The 24,228-nt window shown below is 38.8% G+C and overlaps 1 protein-coding gene across 7 annotated transcripts in view; it reads left to right on the top strand.

Annotated features, from left to right (window-relative positions):
- The first annotated feature begins 7,311 nt into the window (after positions 1 to 7,311).
- CACNA2D1 (calcium voltage-gated channel auxiliary subunit alpha2delta 1) overlaps positions 7,312 to 24,228 on the top strand; it is a 474,147-nt gene continuing 457,230 nt past the window's right edge. For all 7 annotated transcript variants that reach the window (XM_028118805.2, XM_028118819.2, XM_028118796.2 and 4 more), the window contains exon 1: positions 7,312 to 7,406. In XM_028118805.2, coding sequence (XP_027974606.2) covers positions 7,312 to 7,406 — 95 coding nt within the window. The remainder of the gene's footprint in view (positions 7,407 to 24,228) is intronic.

Genomic DNA, 24,228 nt, shown 5'->3' with positions numbered 1-24,228 from the left:
CGGTAGGTCTGTGCCATTTCTAGCATCCCACTGCATGGGAAGCATACTTCTCTGCAGCTGAGAGTTTCTAATGATTTCAAGACTCAACAGAATATCTGGAGTCAAGAACTTGAGTATTTGATGGAGGTCATAGAGATGAACGAGTTCAAGTTTTCTCATTAAGAACAAATTAATGTAAGACATGGACATAGCCTGGGACATATGACACTTAATTCACTTCAGGATTCGGGAACATTTTCTGAATGTGCACACGTTTTCACGTGAGAACAAAGTCATTGAAGCAGCTAAGTCACTTTTGTCCTTCCCACCTAATCTCATTTACACCTTCTGATTGTTGAATTTTTCCTTAGAAAAGGTATTAGGAGAAAGAAGAGGTTCCAAGGTTGCACATGGAAAGAAAGTAGGTTCATTAAATTTTATGAGTGATTTACCGTAAAAATGTTTGTTACATTCAAATTGATATTTTATATGATGTGGCTTATGATGTTTTTCCCTAGAGTTGCTATAAAAATCCTGCATGATAAATGATCAGATTGCTGCCTGTGGGGATATCAAATGCAAAGGGAATTTGCAAACTTATGTTACAGTAGGTATACCTTATATAACACTTTCATATTTTTTTAAATTTAAAAAAGTGGCTAAATATTCACATTATATAACCTCTTCCACTTTCAGAGAATCTTAGAAGGTTATTAATATTTTCTATAAGTAGAGAGATACTGAACATTATGCATTTTATTGAGCGATAAACATTTTTGTTGATTGAATACTGAAGTGAATTTACTGTCCTGCACTTTTGCCTCATTTCTGGTACTGGTTTCTTTTGTAGGCAGTTTTGGCCTTCACATTTCTTGCTGTTTCTGTTTTACCTCTTTATTCTTTGCATTGTGTTTATCTGCATTGTATGAACAAACTCATTTTCACCTGTAAGTAGTTCCTCCTTCATATATCCATTTTTCTTTTTTTTTTTTTTGGCTAATTTCTCTTTGCATTTCAAAATTTTTCTACTTCCTTTTCTCCTTACTACTTAAAAAAAAAAAAATCCCTTTTTTGGTCATGTGTTAAAGACACTCAACTATTGTCTGTCAGGGAAGAAAAAAATCAAAAGAAGGGGTGGAGAAGGGGCGGAGTGGGGTTGGCTAGTTAACTTGGGGAAGAAAAGGGGAAGAAAACAGCAGAACTGGGTTCTGTCCCTGAACACTGATGAATCATGGACATTTGTTAAGGCTTGAATTGAAGTTTTGTCACCGTGTTGTAAGTCAGTTTATGACGACAGTTCATCTGTGATAAGTATTGTGTTATTGTTCAAAGGGAGAAGTTGTACATAGTTTGAGAAATAGAAATGAAGTTTAAAAGAATTGCATAATCAATCCAATATATAGGAAATCTCGTAACACCCTACTGTTGATAATAACAGGTCTTGAATATAAGGAATTTCAGGTACTAGTGAAGAAAGAGACAGAGATGACTAAGTCTACACAGCCTTCCCAACCAAAATGTTTTCACGCATGTTCTTATTACAGATAATGACTATGAGCCCTGTGAATGACATAATTAAAGAAAGTTAAAGTCATTATTAATGGAAGCTGGATTAGTAAATGTTATTATGATATTACAAAAAATAGAAATGTTCATTTTAAAGTTATCCAGTTGATATTTTAGAGTTATGCATTTGCTTTAAATTTACTAACATTTACTCTGCAAGTGTCCTGCCAGTATAAATTCTATCCACAAAAATGAATGACTTCTTAGCAAAAATAGATTGATCTGTGGGTAACAGAACAACTTGCAGTAACATCCAGGTAATAAATACGCTTAGCTGGAAACTTAGGACTGAGTTTGCTGTTTTACTCTGGGCTATCTTCACCCAGGTTGGCAAATTGATGAAATCAATTCTTTTCTTCTAGCCAGCTGTGGACATTCTGACAGAATCATATTTTAAAAGAATGGGTTACCTTAGAGTAAAATTGAAGGAATTGTGAATAAGAAAAAGAAAATTTGTATAAATTTCCAATTGTAGACGATGCAAGCTGTTTTTAGAATTGTGTAGATCCTTATTCTTAGTCTTAAAGGTATAAAATGTTGATGTATTATTAATTATATAGAAAACAACAGGACATTAGATAGCATACAACAGTATCCTTTAGGTGATTAAGCATCACAGTATCTTTTTTCCCCAAATTGTCAGAAACCCTTAGAACCCCCCCATCTTTTAAGAAGATGTTATTACTGTATAAAAATATTAGTACTGTCTTGATTTTCAAATGTTTCCAAATCTCAAACTTACAAGTTTGCATCTCCCATCTGTGATAGGTGAGTAAAATAGAGATATTTTCATCTCTCAGTCGAATGTAGGATTGTAACTCTATGTTTACTGGTATGTCCAGGTAGTCATGTTTTGTTTGCAATAAGAGCAGGAATTTTAATCATATAAATCTAAAATCTGTGCTCATAAAAGCAAGATCACTGCTCTCTTATTTTCTTTCCATTACCCATTATTGCAGAGGGGGAAATTCCTGGCAACACCCTTTGTGGTGCTTCTGTGGACACTCATCTAATAGATGAATTCTGTATTATGTGTACGGGTGGTGAATTTGATCCATAACATACCTACAATCTTATTTGCTAGGAAATAAGACCTAGAAATATGCTAGGTTACAATGGTGGTTTACTGTGTTTAAAGTATATTCAAAATGTAGTATTAGAGTAATATCAATCAATCATCTTTCTTTTCCTTTCTCATCAGAGGCTGCATCCATAAAATTAAACAACAACAACAACAACTGGAAAGAGTGCCAACAGTTGTTAGTTTTGGTCATTTCAAATGTTACCCTCTATCTCTTACTAACCACGTTCCATTGTATTTTTGCTGCTATTGAATACTTGGATAAATAACTGAATTCTTCCCTTTGTGCTGGCCTAGGTAAATGGATTCCCTATACTTTGAGCTATAACTTAATGGTTCAAAAAAAAAAAAAAAAAAAGAAAAGGAAAAGAAAAAGAACAACAAAAACTCCAGCTCTATGGAGTAAAGAAGGATCTTAAAATGAAATCTAGATTTTCAAGCTTAATAGTATATTTTTTTAAAATGGGAAGTCATGCTGTAGGTACTGATTTTTTTTTCTGAGATGTGCCTGTATTTAATGGGGAAGGGAGAAAGACAGAAAAAGGAGTGAAGAAATCTATCATTAGCCGAAATTTAAAAACACAGTAGCGTAAGTGCCATTGCTTTGTTGAGGATTTGATAGCATTTAATATAACTGGTAATACTTCTAAATACTTAAATCAGCAGAAGATTGTCAGTATAGGATTCTGATGAGCAAACAATAAGCTTCCAATTAGTTCTTGTTCAATGTTCCTTTGCATCCATTCTTCCCTTAAAAGTTTAATGCCTTGCCAATATCTGTATTACCTGGGCCACAAATGTCCTCTAAATATTTATGTTGTTTGTGGGAATATTTGACCATCTTTCTTCATCTCAAGGTAGAGTCTTTTCCATGGTGCTTCCTATAATGCCTCTCTGTGCTGCGTTAGTTTAAAAGTACTGAACGCTGACGTAAAAACCCTCACATGCTCCCTTAACCATTCTCCTGGGAATTGATAGTTCTGAGTTGCTTTCTTTTCTTATTCCCATCTCCTGAAAATATTCTCCAAGGACAGAGATAGTTGAAGTTTTCTGTCCATTTGTTTTTAACTTTGGCTCTCTCTGGAACACATGTGTGTGTGTGCATTAGAAGCATGCTGCCTCAAATCATGAGTATTTCTGATTCTGACTCTCACACTATATATCTCAGAGACAGGTCCTATCCTCCCATTGGCATGTAAATAAATAAATAAGGCCTCTTGTTGTTGTTTTTTTAGTTTCTTAACAGATACCAAAAGAACCTAGAAAATTAGTCATTGCTTTTAAATATTTTTGCCAAGGAGAATTATTTTTCTTTCTAGAGTTTGTGTATGTTTGTACATAAGAGAAAAACAAAACATTTTAGTTACATTGCCTTACTCTTAAAAATGTTGAAGAAAAATTGATTTACTGAAACATTTTTTTACAAAAATGCTTTAACATACATACAAAACTATGCTCACAGAAAAATGCAACAAAACTTGAATTTTATGTTACCAATATGCATAGTATAACCTAAAACCAAAAAGGAGTAAGAGGGGACATTTCGTGGCTATTTGGTTCATATTGTTCTTTGTCCATTTTTAATAAAAATAAAATGTATATGAACAAATTAAACATTTACATATAGTAGCAATTGAGAGTTAGCCAAAAGTTAGACATCATAAATTGGTCATGAGTAAAAGAACTAAATATTCTGGATTAAACTTTCTTCTAGAAATGATTAATACAGACATCAGATCTTCATTAATCTTCCTTATTAGATTATTTCTCTTAAATGAATAGTAGATATTGATTTCTGACTTCTTGCTTGCGGATGGCCCATAACACACGTTTTATCATCAATCCTTATGATTTATAAACATTTTATCTGGAATAGCAAATTTTGGTGAATAAGCAAAATTTTATTACAATTAATGGGATATGATCTGGTTTTTATGGAATTTTTCAAAATAACTGAGCTGAAACAGTGCATTGTAGAAGGCTATGGCTAATCCAATAGACACATAATGCTATGTTCTGAAAATGATCCTGTCTTAGTTATCATACATAAGAAATAAAAGCCACATTTTGAATATCCTCATTAGAAAGGTTTAGGATAATAAAGCATTTAATAGCAAACCTCACAACAGAGTGTTAAGAATGATTTAGGCTTACAGGTGATAACCAGCACTTTCAGAAAGAATTGTAGAAGCAATATCTTTCTTCAACAACTTCAGATATTAGAGAACACAGTGCTTCATCAGAGGAATCCAAAGAAATTGAGATTTGGCTCAAAGGCCAACAAATAATGAAGGCTGGCTTACCTTCTCTAGAAGTTTATTACATTCCTTTTGCTCTTTAAGCTCTTTCTCTTAAAGATATAAATTGGAAACGGTATACTTCCTTCGTAGGAAGTCTTAAGTCATTACTGAAATAATTGACAGAATATAATACAATATTTTTATGTAGGGAGGCTATTATGATACCAACATATCACATAGACAGTAATGGGCATCTAATTCTGCTATTCGTAATCTCCATGCTGAGAGAGAAAATCTGCTTTGAATCATTAAAAATTGAAGCAAAAAATGATGGGCTTGACTATTTGGTTATCTAAATTTGGACTGGAAGGCCATCTTCAGTTACATAAAATATCCTTCCCAAGCTCTAGTTCTCAATCCCATTACATCCCACTTGATTTCTCATTTGCCAGCCCCTGTGGCCACACTCTTTATGCTTAGTAAAAAACAAACTAAGTTAAGTCACGGTGGGGTGCCTTTTGTGAGGCCACTCAGAATAGGAAGAAAGAAGTGCAAGCTAGAGATATAGAGAATATAAAGAAAACAAGGCACAAAAAAAGGAGGAAGGGAGAAGAAAACATTACGGGGTCAAGAATCATAAAATCACATACACTTTAAAATTTTTGCTAGTAAGTACTATGGGTCTTCTCCGTTTGGGGAGGCTGCCCCAGAAAGCTGGAAAATCAATTCTGAATTAATAAGGGTCTTTTTTCCTTTCACAAGCTCCTGGTGAAACAAAAAAAAGAGCTAATTAAACATCTTACAGTCACCCCATAATTACAGCCTTTACACATATGCAGGATGGTCATTTTTTCCATCAGGAATGGTATTCTTTTCACTTCCTGCCCGAAGTGCTCCAATACGTTACTATAAGGGAGTTTAAGAATTTAAGATATTCAAGGAAACCTTTCCACCACTGGCACACCATTTCCTTCCTGAAGGAGGCCTGTGCCCTAGGGAGAGGCCTAATCCAAGACCCTTCTGCTCTTTCTAGAAGGGCTGAGCTCGCCGCACCACTCCTTCGCCTGGGGGTGGAGGTGAAACTGGTCTGGCAGGGCTGCTCCCTAGCTCTTACCCCCTCACCTTTCTTTCCTCCTCCACATTTCAAGCGCATTTCGCAAATTGCCACCTGTTCCTGCTGCTTACCCTTTTCGTGCTTTCACATTGACACAGTGAACTCACGCCTGCAGCAACCCTGTCAAGGCAAGGCGGCCCAGTGGCCAAAGCAGGGCGTTTTGAACCTTTTGGAAGTAGTCTCACTAGGATGTTAAAAAGCCCTTCGCCGCACGGTCCTCCCGGGAAGGAGAATTCGTCCCTCCACCACTCTGTCCTACTGAACGGCAGGTCTGGAAGGATTTTACAGTGCCAGGTCCTTCTCTGACAGTCCTCAGACCGGGCCCTGAGGCTCCATCCTCGCCAGGTGAGCCCTACTTGGGCGTGGGGCCGCGGGCACGACTGTCATCCTGCCACGCCAGAGGCTCTAGCCTCTGGCACTCCAGGGCAAATAAACTGCCACCTGGTAGAGTCAAAAGTGGTGTTTTCAAATGCAAATACAAACCCCTCCTACATTTGTGGTCAAATCACTTCTCCACGATTCCTAGGCAGGCAGGGGCTTCTGCGCCCGGGAGAAGGGGTGCCTGCCTGGGCAAAAATAACCCCCGGAGACGCAAGTCAAATACTCCGCCGGAGCTCTGCAGCCTGTGGATGCCCGCTGGGCGGCTGGCTGTCCCCCCGGGAGCCCCGCGGGGCTGGGTCCGCTCCTCCGCCTCACGCCGCGCGGCGGGAGCAAGCCGACGCCGACTTTGGGAGTTCCTCTCTGCCTTGTATGGAGGGCTGCTCGGGGCCCGTCTCCGCCCGACTGCTCTGACGCCCAGCCCTCCCGCTGCCCACCCCCAGCCACCTCCCTCTGACTTGCCCGGAGAAGCCAGACGGAGCCTCTCCCTGCCACAAGTCTCTCCGCCTGCCATTCCCCCATTCCTGCATCCCCCCCACCCCCCTCCCCAGCGCCGTCACCCCTCCTCCGCCCCCGCCTCCGCCTCCGCCTGCTCCCCCGGCAATCAGGGGAATAAATCAGAGAGGAAACCGAGAGGCACAGAGATAGCGAGAGCGCGCGAGCGCCGGCGGACTCGCCCAGGTCTGTTTCCAAAGTCGCCCTTGATGGCGGCGGAGGCGCGGCAGCCGCGGCGCGGAGCAGCCGACGCGCGCTAGTGGGTCCGCCCGCCACCGCCCCTTCCTCCGCGCCGGCGGTCGCCCCTGCGGCCCCCCGCGCCAGTCCGCGCCTCGGCCCCGGGCGCGCCAGCTCTCCAGACGTCCGCGGTCCGGCCGGCGTGTGCTCCTCCCGCGGTTTCTAGCACCGTTTCCTCCCCCGGCTCGGGAGGGAGGCGGGATTGATCTTCGATCGCGAAGATGGCTGCTGGCTGCCTGCTGGCCTTGACTCTGACACTTTTCCAGTCTTGGCTGATCGGCCCCTCGTCGGAGGAGCCGTTCCCTTCGGCCGTCACGTAAGTCGCCGGGCGGGGGAGGGCTGCGAGTGCGGGCCGAGGGGTGCCGGGGGAGCTGGGCGCGGGGACGGTTCCCGACTAGCGGGGCTTTTCTGCCCGTGGGGGTGGGGAGCGATCCGGGCTGGGATCTGGAGAGGCCGAGCGGGAGGTGCGCGCGGCTCGCCGCCGGAATGGGCGCCGAACCGGCGTCTCGGGCGTCTCGGTGGGGCCGGGCTGTCCCGGGAAACGTCCGCCGACGACTCCGGGCGCCTCAGCCCGTCTCCGAAAGGGTTCCTTAGACTTACAGAGTTTAGCTGTACGGGGGGGAAGAAAGTTTCCAGCCAGATATCCGCTGTCCTCAAATCCAGCCCAGGGGGGAAAAAAAAAAAAAAAAAGTTGTGTTTGCTTGGGTGTTTTACAAATAGGTAATTTCATGCTTGCCAGGGTGGCATGGACTTCTCCCGCACTTGGCCTGGGGGATGCTGTCTAATTGCTGTAGTGCCCAAACTCATTTAGATCCCAAATTACTGGGCGCACTTGACAGTCTGTCTCATCGGAAGAGTGCTCGCTCGACGCAGCTTAGAGTGCTGTCCACTCAAGGGGCTCGCAGGTATTGGGACCACACCATCCAACCCCCTCATCCTTTATTTGAAGCATCTAAGTGCGGGCAGACACACTGTTCCTGTTCTTAGAATGAATAGAACCTATTCTTTGAGGGAGGGATGTACGTTTCCAGAGTCGCCTGCAATTTTCTCTTATTTTTAACATTTCTAAAATCACTTAAAAAATTCGCTGCCGTTCTGGAAATAGAGTATTTAAAGGTAACTCTATAGTCACACGGCGGGAAGGGAATGAAAAATAATAATTCTCTTTTCTCTCAGCCTGGAAAAAAAGAAGCAAAGTCAGTAGCTCATAAAAATATATACACATTTTTTAAATGCGCTGAAGAGCCTATCGGGCATTTTGGGAAAGCATTTATTTTGGTTCTTAAAGCTACTTTAAAGCTTCCAAGACTAGGTGATCTTAAATGGATGAGTCACTTTAATGTATTTTACATAACAGAAACAAAGCCCAAGGTAGCCTTCCCGGTATTTCTGCTGTTGGGAATTATTTGCTGTCCTTTGTTGGCTGAGTGTTGAATACTGGAGTTTTTGGTGGATGCTAACAGTGAACCTTTACCAGTTGAAACCCTGCAGGGATTATTTAAGATGCAGCTTAAAGTATTTATTACATTAGGTGTCAGTGCAAGAATCTGAAGGATGCACATTCTCACCCGGAGAAGGGGAGTGTCGAATATTTTTTGTCATTGATTTACAGTCATGTTCCTTTTTAGATAATCTTCCATAAAGATGATTGCAGATCCTTTTTGTTATGAAGCGAAAGGGGAAATACCATCTGTAGATCTCTCTTTAATTGGTAGGATGTTCCAAGCGGATATTTTGAAATATATAGAGTAAGAATTACTCTAAAGATGCTTCAAAATTATTCACTCTTATTAGGAAATTACACTTTTATTGATTGAATTCTTTATTCTTTTTGTAGCTTGGCCTATAAAGCGAGAATTCAAGTGACTCGCTTACATTTGTGTCAAATGAAGAAGTGGCTCTTCAAAAAGGAGTCGGTGTATGCAGTTGACATATTTTTAACGTGTTATTTTTAACTGACAATTTATCAATATTTCTTTCATTTGGAGGGAATGCATCATTCACCCCACTGGGGGAAACTGTGACTTTTTACAGATACAACAAAATACGACCTTTTATTCCTGAACATACCATTGTAAAATACTAATGTACAAATCCTTATTGTGAGAAGGACCTCTGCAAAAAATGCTTTCCTAAAATTAAAATAACCTCATGTTTATGATCAGAAATTCACTGGAGACAAGAAAGAAAATAAATAGGGAAGAAAAATAGGAATTAGGAAACCACAATTTCTTCCCTTTGAAAGGATTTGAAATTTATTTTTTAACAATGGGAATTTAAGATATTTTCAAATAATATGAAACATTAATTATTTTGTAGAGTAAAAGCTTAATGAAAGACTTTGTAGAGCTAAGTCAGTCTCCTGTAGGTAACGTTAATGCTATTTGTATAAGTCTTGTGCATCTTCAGTAATTTATTTCTAAAGTTAAAATATTCTGAGGAGAGGACAAATGAGAGTTGACATTTGTACTTCTTGTTAGGTTTCTGAATAAACTTTATGAAATTTAAAAAAATGCAGTGTTAATTTTATCAAGATGCGCCATTTGCTTTTCTTGCAAGAAAAGGATTCGTATTGAGTGTTTATCATGATAAATCTCAAGTCTTTGGAAAAAATTCCAAGCTTATAAAAACTCAGTACAAAGATTATATAGTATCATTGAAGGCAAACTGTTACACTCCTATATATAAATTTCTCTGGAAATCATTAATAAATTTTTTTGTTTTTGTTTTTTTTTTTGACAATTTTATTTTTCCCCAGAAAAAGTAGTATCAGTTTTAGAGGAAGAGCATGCCATCAACACAGTATAAAATTAATTGTGCACTCACTGGAGTGGGACCTGATTTAGAATTACTAATACAAAGCTTTAATTTTTTTAAGTAGTGTTTACAATAATATTAAAGGTTTAAGTTTTATTATAATAAAACAAATGTATCCTTTTAAATTTCTTTTTTAATTTTTCCTGGTTTAGCATATATTCTCACATAGCGTATTCTTCTGGATTTAAGTATAGTTAAACTGTTCTAAGACCTAACACTAAAATAACAAGGTTCCCCTTCCCCCACCAAGAAAGGAATTTTGATACAGTTCTTTTGCTTAGGTTAGGCTTTACTTTTGAAAATGATTGTCTCAGTAAAGTGTGAATTGTAAATATGCCATATAGTATCAACCACCTAATGCATATTGGTTTATATATAAATGGAAATCACACCATTTTCATGTTATAGTATGCACATATTATATTGGTAGTTTAAGATAAGAGTTTTCAAAGAGGGAGCGTTCTTGCTTGTTCTAGAAATAATTTCTTAGCGCATAAATGAAAACACTTTTCTTTTAAAACTCAGAATGGTATGTATGTTAGCCAGTATTGTAACGTTAATTTACATCTGTTGCTCTTTTAGAATCTATTTACAAATCTAGATTTAAAAAAAAAAAATCACTGTAGTTGTAACTACTATTTAATGTTAAACTTTTATCTCAGTCACATCAAAATACCAATCAGTCAAGAATAATTGGCTGAGAGCCCATTGGTATATGAGGATTTTAATACAGACTGTGTAATAGGATACATATATCTAATAATAATTAGCTACCTTTAGGTATCTAAAGGAAATAGATATATCTCATGAAACAATCATACTTTGGGGTTTAAATACTTAAGATATAAGTATTTTTTTCTGTTATTAGACAAATTTGTATTTACAGGCTATAGAAAATAAGTTCATGTCATAACAGTGAAATGGATATCTTTTTCATGTGTTAGAAGTGACATAAGTATTTTCATTTGGACTTACCAATTTCTATTCACATACTACATGTATAAGGAAATGTGTCTTAAGATAAAATATGAGGTAAAATAATAAGTGTAAATTAAGACCTAAAAACAATGACCATTAATAAATCCCTTTCTCAGCTCTTTAATTTGTTCTCATAAGCTTAACCATAAGACAGCATTTATTATTCCACAGGTGTATGTTTAAAATATGCAACAGTGGGTATATTTTTCAGATAAGTAGTAACATGATGGTAAATATCTTAATATTGATACATGGGTATATGTGTAGCTGTCTGGATTGGCATTTGAATGTGAGCATTAGGCAGAGAGTAATGGATATGATCTAAAAAACATTTTGGAAAGGTACAAGAATCTAAGCTTATGGTTTTTAAAAAGGAAATAAGATGTACCTTTATTGTTGTGTGTGGCTTTCACACATTTATATGCACTTATTAAATTAAAATCTGTAGCAAGTTGTTCATTTTAAAAATAGAAACTTTACCACTCTTTTTCTTCAAAGAAACCTGGCTGTGCAGACTTTTCTATTATTTCACCAACACTGGTTAAAAAACATAATAAAATACTTTTCATTCTTGGGTTTATACATGGTAAGGTTTTGCAAAAATAAAAATAACATGCAAATTACGTATTCACATTTACTGTTTAGATTTATAAGTATACATAAGAAATAACAGTGCATTTAGGAATTTTTAAAATGACTTAAAAATTGTACCCATAACAAAGTATTATTTAATTGATGTGTTTTCTGCAGTATCATTATATAAAACACATACACAGAAATTTCTGTTCTTTTCCCTGTTTCTTAATACAGATAGGGATTTCCAGGAAAGTAATCTGTTCTCAGTTCACATCTTGGATTCTAATGAGTGTCTTCGAACTGTTTATAACCTTAAACTGGAGACTTAAATGGTTAAAATAAAGTGTATTTTAGGGAAATCATCTGATCTGTTGATTTCCTTCAGTCCCTTACATGGATAGACATAATCAGTTCCAACATAAACATACTTAGATAGGAGTTTGAAAAAAAAATCAGAATTTGTTTCAGTGTTTCTAAAAAAGTAACATTTTGTTATTACTGAAGTGTCAGCCTTCCATCATTTGTAATAGTATCCTTGTAGGATTTCAGAAAAGCCTGTAAGCTGCTCACCATGGGGAGTGAGGTCTGTTCTATCACATTCAGTCCTCATTTACTTAAGGCTTAGAGTGTGCATCAGACCCTGTGTCACACAATGTCGGCCACTTTTTCTTCTCATGGGCTGTTTATGTCTAGTACCACAAACGTCCCCAAGCCTTTCATAGGATTGCTTTCCAGTAAACTTCAAACTGTATCAAGACGGGCAACCATGTAACTTAGGCTTGATTTAGTGTGTGTGTGTGTGTGTGTGTGTGTGTGTGTGTGTGTGTGTGTGTGTGTATGCCCCAAATCATGAAACTGGTTGTGTCATATTGTTTACAGATTTGAAAGAAAAAAGCAATTGACTTCAGTGTTAATTGAAATAAAAATGGTAGTACTTTGTGAAAAATAATGTATTTCCTTTTCCATCAGGGCCTAAAATATCAACATTGCATAATTAGACAATTTGTCTACTTTATATTATAGTATTTTATTTATTAGGTAATATTTTATGTGTATATATGTATTATATGTAATATATACATATATTGTGTATGTATATATGATATATATATATATATATATATATATATGGTGCATGCATGCACATGTATTTCTTAACCTTCTTCAAGTGGTTTGCTAGGGTAGAAAAACCTCAGTGAGGTAAATTTATTAACAGTCATGGATGCTCAAGAGATTCCTGCCAATCCGCAACTATTTTTAGTGGTTGAATCTCTTTCAAAATATTTTTATAACACTAGCATTTCAGAATAATTTGTCAAGAGAATCAAAGGAGACATTGTATACAAAAGCAGCTTGCAATGCTCAGGTCCTAATAGAGGTGAGTTATTAACATAATTGATGAGTAATGAATAAAGTATGATTTTGCCATCTTTTTAGCAAAATAAGTACGGGAAAGAAACTGCTGCATTTGAAATGTTGGGCACCTATTAAAAGGCCTTTGCATACTAAGCAGTTTTTATTTCAGACATTTAGATATGGGATACGTAGAAATTTGTAAGAATGAAACGTATTTGGTGTGACATGCTAAAGGATAAATGTGAACAGTTTTAAAAATTTTATTTGTAAAATATAAACTGTTAGGTTTCCCTTATGGGAAATTTGTAGTGATTCAGTATTATTGCTCCTTCAAAATTGCCATTTTTACAGATTTTAACGAGATAATAAACAAGGAAAAGATTGACATTGTGGCCACAACGAACTGGCACACTTTTACAGTTAATTTCAATAGTGCAGGATCAGGTTGTTACATATGAAGCAATATTTAAAGTTCTCTTTGAATATGAATGCGGGATATTTCTGGCTAAATGTTATTTTAGCATTTGCTTCTTCTGATTTTTTTTTAACCATATGCTTCTGCTGGATTAAAAAAATTAGGATACATTTTAAGTTCTGTATCATAAATTGAAGAACAGCTTAAAGGAGAAATGATGGCAATGGATAATAATGGTGTTGCCCATTTTAAAGGCTTCAGATTTGGGGATAATCTTACTGTCAATTTCAAAATTCTTTTTCCTGAGTCATTAAAAATTTATTATAGTTGTCTTTGGGCAAACTGGAAAAATAAGTCCTGTATTTTATTCAGACAACTAATTGCTACTTCTCTGTCTCTCTTTCATACGCCTACCCATTTACTGTTAATCATGATTTATTATTATTTGCATATAACATCAAATCAGATAGGGGAGTTTTTGCTTTGTTTTCTCCCATGTGACCTGTGACCAGACCTCAGGACCTTCTCACTTGAATCTTCTTTGACTGTTTCAGGGGACTTTCTCTTACCCTTGGACATTTCTCTCTATAGGGAAATTGTTGAGGGATTTTAACGCGCAGATAAATCTGTAATACATGATCAACACTTCTACCAAAATTGTCAAACAGTCTAGACAATTGTTTCTTTTGACATTTTCCCACCTACTGTGGGGGATAATTAGGGGAAGGAGGAGAAAGAGCTAATAAAATTGTTCTCTGTCTAAGGTGCCTACTGTCAGGCTGTAGAAAGAGATGGTTAGACATTAATGATGTCTTATTTTGAGGGTTAAAGGAAAAACGGCTCAGTAAAATAAATGGGCTTAGGCACACTGAGGAAATCTGTTTTAGAAAAGTGATCAAGAGGTGTTGTGGTGAAAATGCCATGAGAAATGATGCATGGTACGTGAGGCAGACAAAGGAGCCTTCCGATTTACGTGGTGTGAATTTACATTAAGGATGCTAAAGGGGTTACTGGTCATTTTTTAATTTTCTTTTTTCCCCCACTTCCCAAGTGAGCGTGGCTATTCTGGAAATTATGTTTCCTGAACATCATATTCATTTATAGAGACCTAAATATATTTATAATATGGACATTCACCTTAGAAATCAAAGACAATACAGTTGTCAAGATCTCAAAAAATAGAAGCAATTAAACATTTTTTTAAAGAAAACCTTGGGATAATGGTTAATTGGATAGGAGATATTAGTATAACACTTTATTAAAAGCTTAAGTGATGATCATAAAAAAGAAATTCTTTTTATTTTTTTAAAATTTTTATTGTTATGTTAATCACCATACATCACATCATTAGTTTTTGATGGAGTGTTCCATGATTCCTTGTTTGTGCATAACACCCAGTGCTCCATGCAGAGCGTGCCCTCTTTAATACCCATCACCAGGCTCACCCATCCCCCCACCCTCCTCCCCTCTAGAACCCTCAGTTTGTTTCTCAGAGTCCATCATCTCTCATGGTTTGTCTTCCCCTCCAATTCCCCCCCTTTCATTCTTCCCCTCCTGCTATCTTATTCTTTTTTTTTTTTTCCTTAACATATATTGCATTATTTGTTTCAGAGGTACAAAAAAAGAAATTCTATAAGTAAATTTCTTCAATTAGATGACAGGGAATGAAATAACTTGCAGATAGGTAGGATTCTAGGTAGTACATTTAAGACTTAAGACCTCTGAGTACATAGTACATCTTAAGTTTTAATTTATGCTGTCTTTTTTTTAATATCTCCTGCTTCAAATATTTTTAACATCAAATGTAATTTAACGATTAATGCAGGTATTGTTATTCAGTGTAAATTATGTAGTGCACTGAACTATATGCAGCGTATCCAAAGTGAGGAAGAGAGTCCCCAAGGAAGACATTTACATCTCCCAACCTACTATTAAGCAGCCGGATCTGTCAGAGCATGACTAAGGAAAAGCACATAGCATGTTGAAGAAACACTGTCTATTTTGTAGTAGGCACAGGGCTTCCGGGTGGGGAGAGATGTTGCTGGGACTGGGCCATTGATTTGAGTCTAGGTTGTAAAATGTTTGCACCTAGGCTGTAATTTCATAAGACCTGAAGTGGGGGATGGGCAGTGTTCACAACAACGTGGACGTTTGTGGTAGCCCAGCTCTGCGTATTCAAACAACGTTGGCCTTCATCCTAGGGTTTTTTAAAATTAAAAAGGAAAAGTAGTACATGTTGAATCACAGTATGTAGATGATAGATTCAAGAGCACCAGTAATTGAAGTGGAGACAGGGAGAGCAGTTAGTAAACCATTGCATCGTTCTCAGAGTGAGAGATGCCCAAGGTCCAAAAAAGAATAGTGGCAAGGGGAGAGCAGAGCAGATGGGAAACATAAGGCAGAAGTAAAATTTCAGGTGCTGTTGGTTATGGGATTTGGGGAAGTAGGAAGAGATCAGAGTCAGAGATGATTCTAAGAGCTCTATCAGGTAACCATGCTATATTGAACTTGGTAGACTAGAGAACACAGTAGGAATGATGGGGATGAAAGTAATAGTTTCACTGTTGGACATCTTGAGTTTGCAGGGTCTCTGTAGATAACTATTAGGCCATTAGAAATAGGTATCTGAAGGGGATTTGAATAATATAATGGTTCCAGTAGAGTGTTGCAGAAAGAGGCATGGTTTCAGTGCCTTGAGAAGTTGGTAGCGGGTGGCAATGAAACAGCAAGCTGCAGGTTGTTCTTTCAAGGAATTTGGCAATGTGGGGAGAGATAGAGTTCAGAAAAGGGAGTTTAAGGGATTTGGCATTCTTTTGTTTACAGAATTAAGAGTTATGTCAGGCAATTTGGAATTGTACATAGTAGAAACCCATAGGACTATCTTAAACCAAAAGGGGAAATATTTTTCAGTGGTAGTGGCTGGATGATCCTTGATGGGAGTTTAAGGTCAAGGATGTGCCAACAAGGGCAAAAGGGGGTGGGACTGCCATCAGTATCATCTCTCATTCCAGTGTCTGGTTTTCTTTGTCTAAGTCTTCATTCTTTGTCCCTGCAAATTGGCTTTCTCTGCTTCCCAGTGTTTATTGAATGGCTGTGAGGGCTTACAGTTTCTCCACTGAAGTTTTGAACCAGTTTGAGACTAGAATCCTAGTCTGAAACGTAGCCTCCTAAACAAGGTATGTTGACATTCTGAATGTAGGCCAGATGACCATCTCTAGCCCATTCAGTTGTGACCGGGAGATGGGGTTTGGAAAAAGGACTCTGGTTGCCTGAGCTTGGGTCACTCTGCACACGTTGGTACCATCTCACTGGAAGGTCCTACATTGCAACAGGCCAGTTGCTATTACCATGAGTAGAGCAAGAGGCAGTTCTTAGAAGAAGGCTCCTGGAGGGTAGGGAAGGTTGTAGAGACAACTAGGTAAGTGTTACCAGACGGGAGATTTGGGCTTATCAGAGGGAGAAGGCCAAATGGCAGAGATGAAAGAGATGAGAGAGGCCATGATTGATGGGAGAATGTTCTGACAGAGGCAGGTGAGGCAGGGATCAAGAGGAAGAACAGTGTCTTACAAAGTAACTTCTGAAACATGAAACAGCCTTGAGAATTAAAGCAGATGGTTGGAATGTAAGATAGACACACTTTTAATTTGCTGGAGACGTTTTTAGAGGAATGCTCCAAATTACAGATTCCATTCTTGAGAAGGAATGACGTGATTCAGAAATGTAATACATACACATTAGCAATGTTCAAATTTTGAGATGCACCAACTAGAGTCTTTCTTTATTTGATGGTAACAAAACTCCAGTTCACCACTGTATTCCCTTTGGATGGAGCAACATTTGATTCCCTTTTGTCTTTTTCTTTTATGCTTTATAAAAGAAAATTTTAAAGCATTTTATTTATTTGACAGAGAGAGAGAGCGAGAGAGAGAGCGAGCGAGCACAAGTAGGGGAAGCAGTAGGCCGAGGGAGAAGCAGGCTCCCTGCCGAGCAGGGAGCCCGATTCGGGGCTCGAACTCAGGACCCTGGGATCATGACCTGAGCCAAAGGCAGACGCTTAATGACTGAGCCACCCAGGCGCCACTCCCCCGCCTTTTCTGAGAGATTTCCGTGGAGGTGTGTGTAGTTTTGCAGGTTTTAATATTGCATGTGTTTATGGTGGGAAGATGTTGCAGACATAGCAGTGAAAAAGAAAAAAAAAGAGTAAATAGTTCTTTCTTTTGCCAATCTAGCATAATTTATTTGTTATTTGGCAGATGGGAGTAGTTTACTGGCCCACCCTGTAGTTGCTCACACCCCACCCCATATCCGGTCTTTAGCACAGGGCAGAAATGTGAATTGCAACAGATCCTTGTCAAGAAAACAAAACAGTAAATTTTATAAGATCACAGACCCCTGACAGATAGAATATTCCTGCAAAGCCTCTCCCTGGTCGCCCCTTACAAAGGCATCTCAGGTCTCCTGAAGATCTGGAAATTACTGGCAACTGCCACCACAGCGGTTCCCTGAGTATCCAGGATGACTGAATAAGTGACTTGGATTGCAAATGCCAGTGGATCTAAGAATCAGTCTTGATCTCATTGGTCCCAGCTCAGTGTGGAAAAACCACTCTTGTGGTTTGTAACAAGAGAAGAGTCAGATGGAAGAGTGGGCTATTTAGTTCCTTTTGTGACTTTGTTCCTTTTTTCTCTCCTGTAGGTGTTTACAGTGTACTTGAGTTTATTTTGATGTCTCTTCCTGCAGCATGTCTGGACACTCATAATGACTAACAACCATCTTCCAATGATTATAATATTGCTTTCTGATCACTTTGAGCGCCTGGTGTACGCCAAGCACTGTGAATTAACACTGCGTGTTTTTTAAGCCATCCAACCTTCAAGCCAGTACCCTAAGAGAAGTATTATCATTTTCCCTGTTTCATAGATGAGGGAAGTTAACTTTAGAATTTGAAGAACTTTCGGAATTTTCTTAAGAGCTAAACATTTGATCCCAAGCAGCTTGATTCAGAACCCGACACTTACCTGCTATACTTTGCTGCTCAATTATGGCAGGAGCTTGGTGTGTTAGCATCCACCCTCTTACCTGGTCCAGTTGCGGACGGCTGCATATCCCAGCAGGGAGGTTGAGTGGAAAGGGGCGTCGTCGTAAAGCAGAGCAAAACCAGCTCTCGGTTTCAGTTTCTCCATCTGCAGAACAAGGATAATGTTAACTTAATCCTGAATCACAGTGTTATATTATGAGGATCAAAGGAGGGGATACATGGGGAACTTCAAAGGACTGTTTAACGGGCAGCCTTTATTATTTGTACCACTTGTGATTTTTCTGCCTTCTAGAAATCATGAATTGATGACTAAAGTTTAGCGAGCTAGATTCTTGTGCCAATATATCACTCGGGCCATTAGAAAAGCCTGAAATGAATGGGCAAAGAAACGTTTAGCAGGCCTGAGAAATGTCCCTTCCTAAAACTTGGGTAGCCTTTAATCCTGAAGCGGAAATGAAAGGACTAGAGTGAGTAAAGTGTTCTGTCTCTGGATTAAGGACACAACCCGTGTCCTAAAAGGGACCACGAAGACAGCAGAACCACAAAGGATTTGATGTGTTTTATCTTGACATTTCAGCCAACACCTGTTGTCTGAGAACTGTGCCACAGGAGTTTGAATCTATTTTTAAAAGCCATCCCTTTGCTGATAACCTCTCATTTTCAAACACAGATGTGATTTTCAGCTTCAAGACAGACTATTGTAAAGTTAATAAAGCAGGGTGTGCATGATATTTATAGAAATGATTTCAGACAACCCTACAAATTGGGCGAGCACAGAGGAGTAAAATCAAGGCCAGTGTGTTTTTAGCAACCAACACAGAAGTCGGTAAAAATCTGCCAAGAGCCTACTGAAAAAGGCCAATTTTCATTTGACTCATCCAACTGATGATGAGTTACACTCACTTAACCCTACCCCTTCACTTTACAGTATAAATGGAGGTCAGCCTGCTACAAACTTTCATCTTTTGTTGGTAGAAATAAACACCTAAATAAAATTACTACTGCACATATATCTAATCGATTCCTGGAGGAAATGAAACTGTGCATTAATAACATGACTCAGGAGTCCAACTTGGTGATACCATTGAAGCAGCTTGTTTTCCAGTGCCAGGGACTGGCCTTTTTATGGCAGTCATCTTGACATTTGCCACAGAAAGGAATGTGCAAAATTCTTACGATGTTTGTCACTTTAAAAATACCAAACCCTTCATTGCCTAGACATTATATTAGAATTGACTTAAATTTGCATCTGCAGAAATGTTAGGAGAGACAAACAAATGGGCCATGTGAAACCTCAGGAGGATGGGCACAATGGAGGGTGGGCAGATTGCTCTAAATTAGACATGCAGAATGCTTGGTTGTCTCTGCAAACACCTGATTTTCCTGTCGATATAAATGTAGAAATCAGAATTAATTTTCATGAGGTAAAATTTTATTGTGCATGGGTAGTTCAGTTTTCCCAGGGGATGGATTGATACATGGTGTTAAGGTCTGCTGGTGAGTAATTGTTTAAAATTTATATTAATACTCTACGGTAATAAACATAGGGGAATGGTAGCTCATCACAGAGCAAACCATGTATGATAATTAGATGAGGTCATTCATCTCCTTAAATTATCAGATGTGACACAACCTGTCTGTGTGGTGTCTAAAAGCCAGCTGAGTCCCTGGGTGTAAATGACCGTGACAGAGGGGTGGTTGGAGGGTTGCAAGCCTTGGATTTGGTCCCACCCTTTCTGGGTTTTTCTACAAGCGAAGCAGATTGGCCCCTGGAATTCTGTTTTTATAATATGCGCGGGGATCTAAAACTCAAAATCAACAGGCTGCTCAGAATCTGGTTTTCTTCTTTTTTTTGTTTTGTTTCCTCTACATCCCTACCCTAATTACAGGGGATCATATTTATATGCTGCATATAAATATGGTTGTATATAAACATATAGGATGCTTATATTTATTATATATAATATAACAATATATTAGGATAATATGTATTACATATATTAGACATTACATGTAAACATAAACATGTTAACGCATGTAGATATTGTATATAATATAAACATGATTTACATGAAATGAAAATAATAAAACATTAGTAAAGTACGCATATAGATTCAGATGTGTTACATGTATGTAGAGTATATGTTTAGAAGACATTATAAAATCTGAAAATGCTTTCTAGTACCCAGAAGTGCTATCGTACAAATGAAGGATTGCAAATTTCATTAGGAGTAATTGAAACATCAAAACAGTTGGGATAGGATGTATGCTTGCTAATTACAATTTTAATCTTTTGTTCGCTTTGAGTCCTGTGTACCTCACTCTTTCACATCTTCCAAACCCCACAGTGCTTCCATATTGCCCCCCACTTGCCTTGGAAAGTTGCTAGGAAGCCTGTTGAAAGACATTTAAGCAAAGCCAGAACCAGACTAGTCTGTCTTCTGCAAGTCCCAAGGACTCAAGGAAGGCATTCTGGTGTGGTCGAAAGAATCAGAGTTTTGAGTCAGGTAATGTGAAGGTTAAACCCTGCCTCTGATACAGTCTGTGTGAACGTGGGAAGTTAACTTCCCTGAGTTTCATGCTCTGTAAAAGAGGAATCATACTCCATACTTAGGGGAAATTCTGAGACTTAAATGAGAGGCTGTCAAGTCCTGGTATGTGTATATTCCACTGAATGTATTGAGCAAAGGGTGGAAACTGTTAGTTTCTTTCATCCTATTTACTTTGAAACCAGGATAACTGGAGGTTTTTCTCCTAGTTTTAATCCACTCTTAGGGCTGTCAGTGGACATTATTAGGGATTACTTGGCTTTTCTAAATAATCTCTTATTCTGTGCATGTTAAACAGAACAGAGCATTGGGAGAAAGTTTTCCCTGGAATGAACATGGGAATGGGAGGACTAAGTCAAAAATAAAACACACCAGACCTTGTTCAGTGTCCTGAGGTTGGGCTTAAGGTTCCTCATGGTTTGAGTCGTGGTTGTTGTCTGACGTTGGGTAGTAGATCTCTTGGGAGAGATGACAAGCTGCCTCAGCTGCCGGTCAGGACCACGCCCAGTTTACCAAATTAAAACAGGTTCCTCCCAAGACATGCAGGTCTCTTGTATTTTAAATGGATTTGGATGTTGGATTCATGCTGAGTATCATTCTTGTACTTGACTACCAAGTACTTATGGTTCTAAAAAGTGCTCATCTACAGCACTTGGTGTGGTTGCAGCCTTTCTAACCAGGCTTCTTCATCTGAACTGCAGAACCCCCAGATAATGATTTGAGAGACTCTTTTTCAGTTGACTCAGAAATGGTTCATAACTAGTACCATTCTTGAAGCATAGAGAAGGTAATTCTTAAAGAATGGATGCTTTGGAACATTAGGGCTTAATTCTTTCATGGAACTTGCCTGGTTGATTTAAAGTGTGGATTCAAAGCTCAGCTCTCCAATTACTGACTGGGTAACTTGAACCGTTGGTCAGACCTCCTAAGGTTTGGAGAATGAAGAGTGTTAATTCATGTAGAGCAAGGGCACAAAGAAAGCACCACGTGGATATAATTTGATTAGAAGCAGGAGAATTTCGTGTAGTCAGGTGATTGGGGTTCTTGTTTGTGTCCACCACTAATGATATGGGTCTGAGGAAGAATTTCTGGCTCTAGCACCTTCTAACACCTAATTGCTTAGCACCTGACTGTTTCCTAACAACTTGGTATTAGAGTGTGTCTGTTGAACATAAACTAGAGCTTTCTTGGTACCCAGGTACTCCAGTGCCTGTGGATATGCTTTGGAACAAAGATCCCACCTCCCACCCCTGTATTTCAGTTTTCTCTCCTGATCTTTCTGAAAGCAAAAATGGTGAAGTTTAATGTTTTCTGTGCTTTTTAATACTCTGTGCTACCCCAAAATTGCACTAACGCATAGTATAGTTCCAGGCTTCTTCCTATATTTGATTGAAGGACCTATTAAGAAATATGTAATGAAGTTAGTGATGTAGCATTCTTGTGCACAGAAAAATAATGTTAGCGGTGCATTGTCACCTGATGATTTTGTTCTGTGAAAGAGGTCCTATAGATGTTCTCTCTTGATAATATATTTCTAGTAATTGTTGCAAACTATCTGCAGCTGGTAACTCTAAAACCTTATCAGCAATAATTGTGATTCTATGTATAACATAGAATGGTGCCCCTCTCCCCCTTTTAAGACTAGTGATAAATATATTTTACCTTGAGGGATAAATTAATTTTATGAATTTTTTTTTTTTTAAGATTCATTCATTTATTTTAGAGAGCGAGAGAGAGAGAGAATGCGCTTGCATGGGGCTGAGACCATGACCCCACCCGAAACCAAGTTGGCCACCTAACCGACTGAGCCACCCTGGTGCTCCCATTATGAAGTGTTTTTAAAAAACAGTATAAATTGGGATGCCTGGGTGGCTCAGTTGGTTGAGTGACTGCCTTCGGCTCAGGTCATGATCCCTGGGTTTTGGGATCGAGTTCCGCATCCAGCTTCTTGCTTGGCAGGGAGTCTGCTTCTCCCTCTGCCTGCCACTCCCCTGTTTTGCTCTCTCTCTCTGACAAATAATAATAATAATAAACAAAAAACCCCCAAAACCCAGTATAAATCAATTATATTATACTGTTTTTATATTCAGTTTATATTCAAGCTCATCATGCATCTTAAAGTTCAGAGGTGTGTGTGTGGTTTCCCTGTGCCCAGTTGACTAGCTTTCCTCCTACTATGGTTGTATGACTAAATGAGAGAAGTCAGGAAACCTGTTAAATTCTCAACAGGTATGCCAGGAAGATTTGAATCGAATTATATAAGAGATTGAATACTCACCACCAATTTAAATGAAAGCAAACCAGACAGAATCTTCAAAAAGGCATTTTACATGAAGATGGATAGATAACATGAATCCCTTGTGTAGAATTTACTAGTCTAGATTCATTTATTTATTTTGGTTGGTATTTTTAATACTGTGCAATATACTACCACAAACTTAGTGGTTTCAAACAGTGTGTATTTTCTCACCATTTTCTTTTTTTTAAATTTTTAAATTTTTTTATTATTATGTTATGTTAATCACCATACATTACATCATTAGTTTTTGATGTAGTGTTCCACGATTCATTGTTTGCGTATAACACCCAGTGCTCCATTCAATACGTGCCCTCTTTAATACCCATCACCACGCTAACCCATCCTGCCACCTCCTCCCCTCTAGAACCCTCAGTTTGTTTCAGAGTTCATAGTCTCTCATGGTTCGTCTCCCTCTCCAATTCCCCCCCCCTTCATTTTCCCCTTCCTGCTATCTTCTTCTTCTTCTTTTTTTTTTTAACATACAATGTATTGTTTCAGAGGTACAGGTCTGTGATTCAACAGTCTTACACAATTCACAGTGCTCACCATAGCACATACCCTCCCCAGCGTCTATCACCCAGCCACCCCTCCCTCCCACCCCCCCACCACTCCAGCAGCCCTCAGTTTGTTTCCTGAGATGAGGAGTCTAGCCATGGCTTAGCTGGATCTTTTGCTCGGGGCCTCACAAGGCAGCAGTGGGTGTTGACTTGCCTGCTCTCCGTTCTTGGGTTACTCTCTTTTCCTCTTTTAAGCTTATGTGGTTATTCACACATCTTTGTGGTTGTAGGAATACCTCCTCCCTCCTTCCATTTGTTCTCAGCTCCTAGAGGCTACTCATTTCTTTTTTTTTTTTTTTAAGATTTTATTTATTTATTTGACAGAGACAAAGTGAGAGAGGGAACACGAGCAGGGAGAGTGGGAGAGGGAGAAGCAGGCTTCCTGCTGAGCAGGGAGCCCGATGCAGGGCTCCATGCGGGGCTGGATCCCACGACCCTGGGATCATGACCTGAGCCTAAGGCAGGCACTTAACGACTGAGCCACCCGGGCGCCCCGAGGCTACTCACTTCTTTTCCTCTCACAGAGGGGTTCACTTCTTCAAGGCCAGTAAGA

Source organism: Eumetopias jubatus, unplaced genomic scaffold (assembly GCF_037043125.1).
Source record: "Eumetopias jubatus isolate StellerSeaLion01/CBP00866 unplaced genomic scaffold, mEumJub1_p1.0 scaffold_14, whole genome shotgun sequence".
NCBI lineage: Eukaryota > Metazoa > Chordata > Mammalia > Carnivora > Otariidae > Eumetopias > Eumetopias jubatus.
This window is presented reverse-complemented; position numbering and strand designations above follow the sequence as displayed.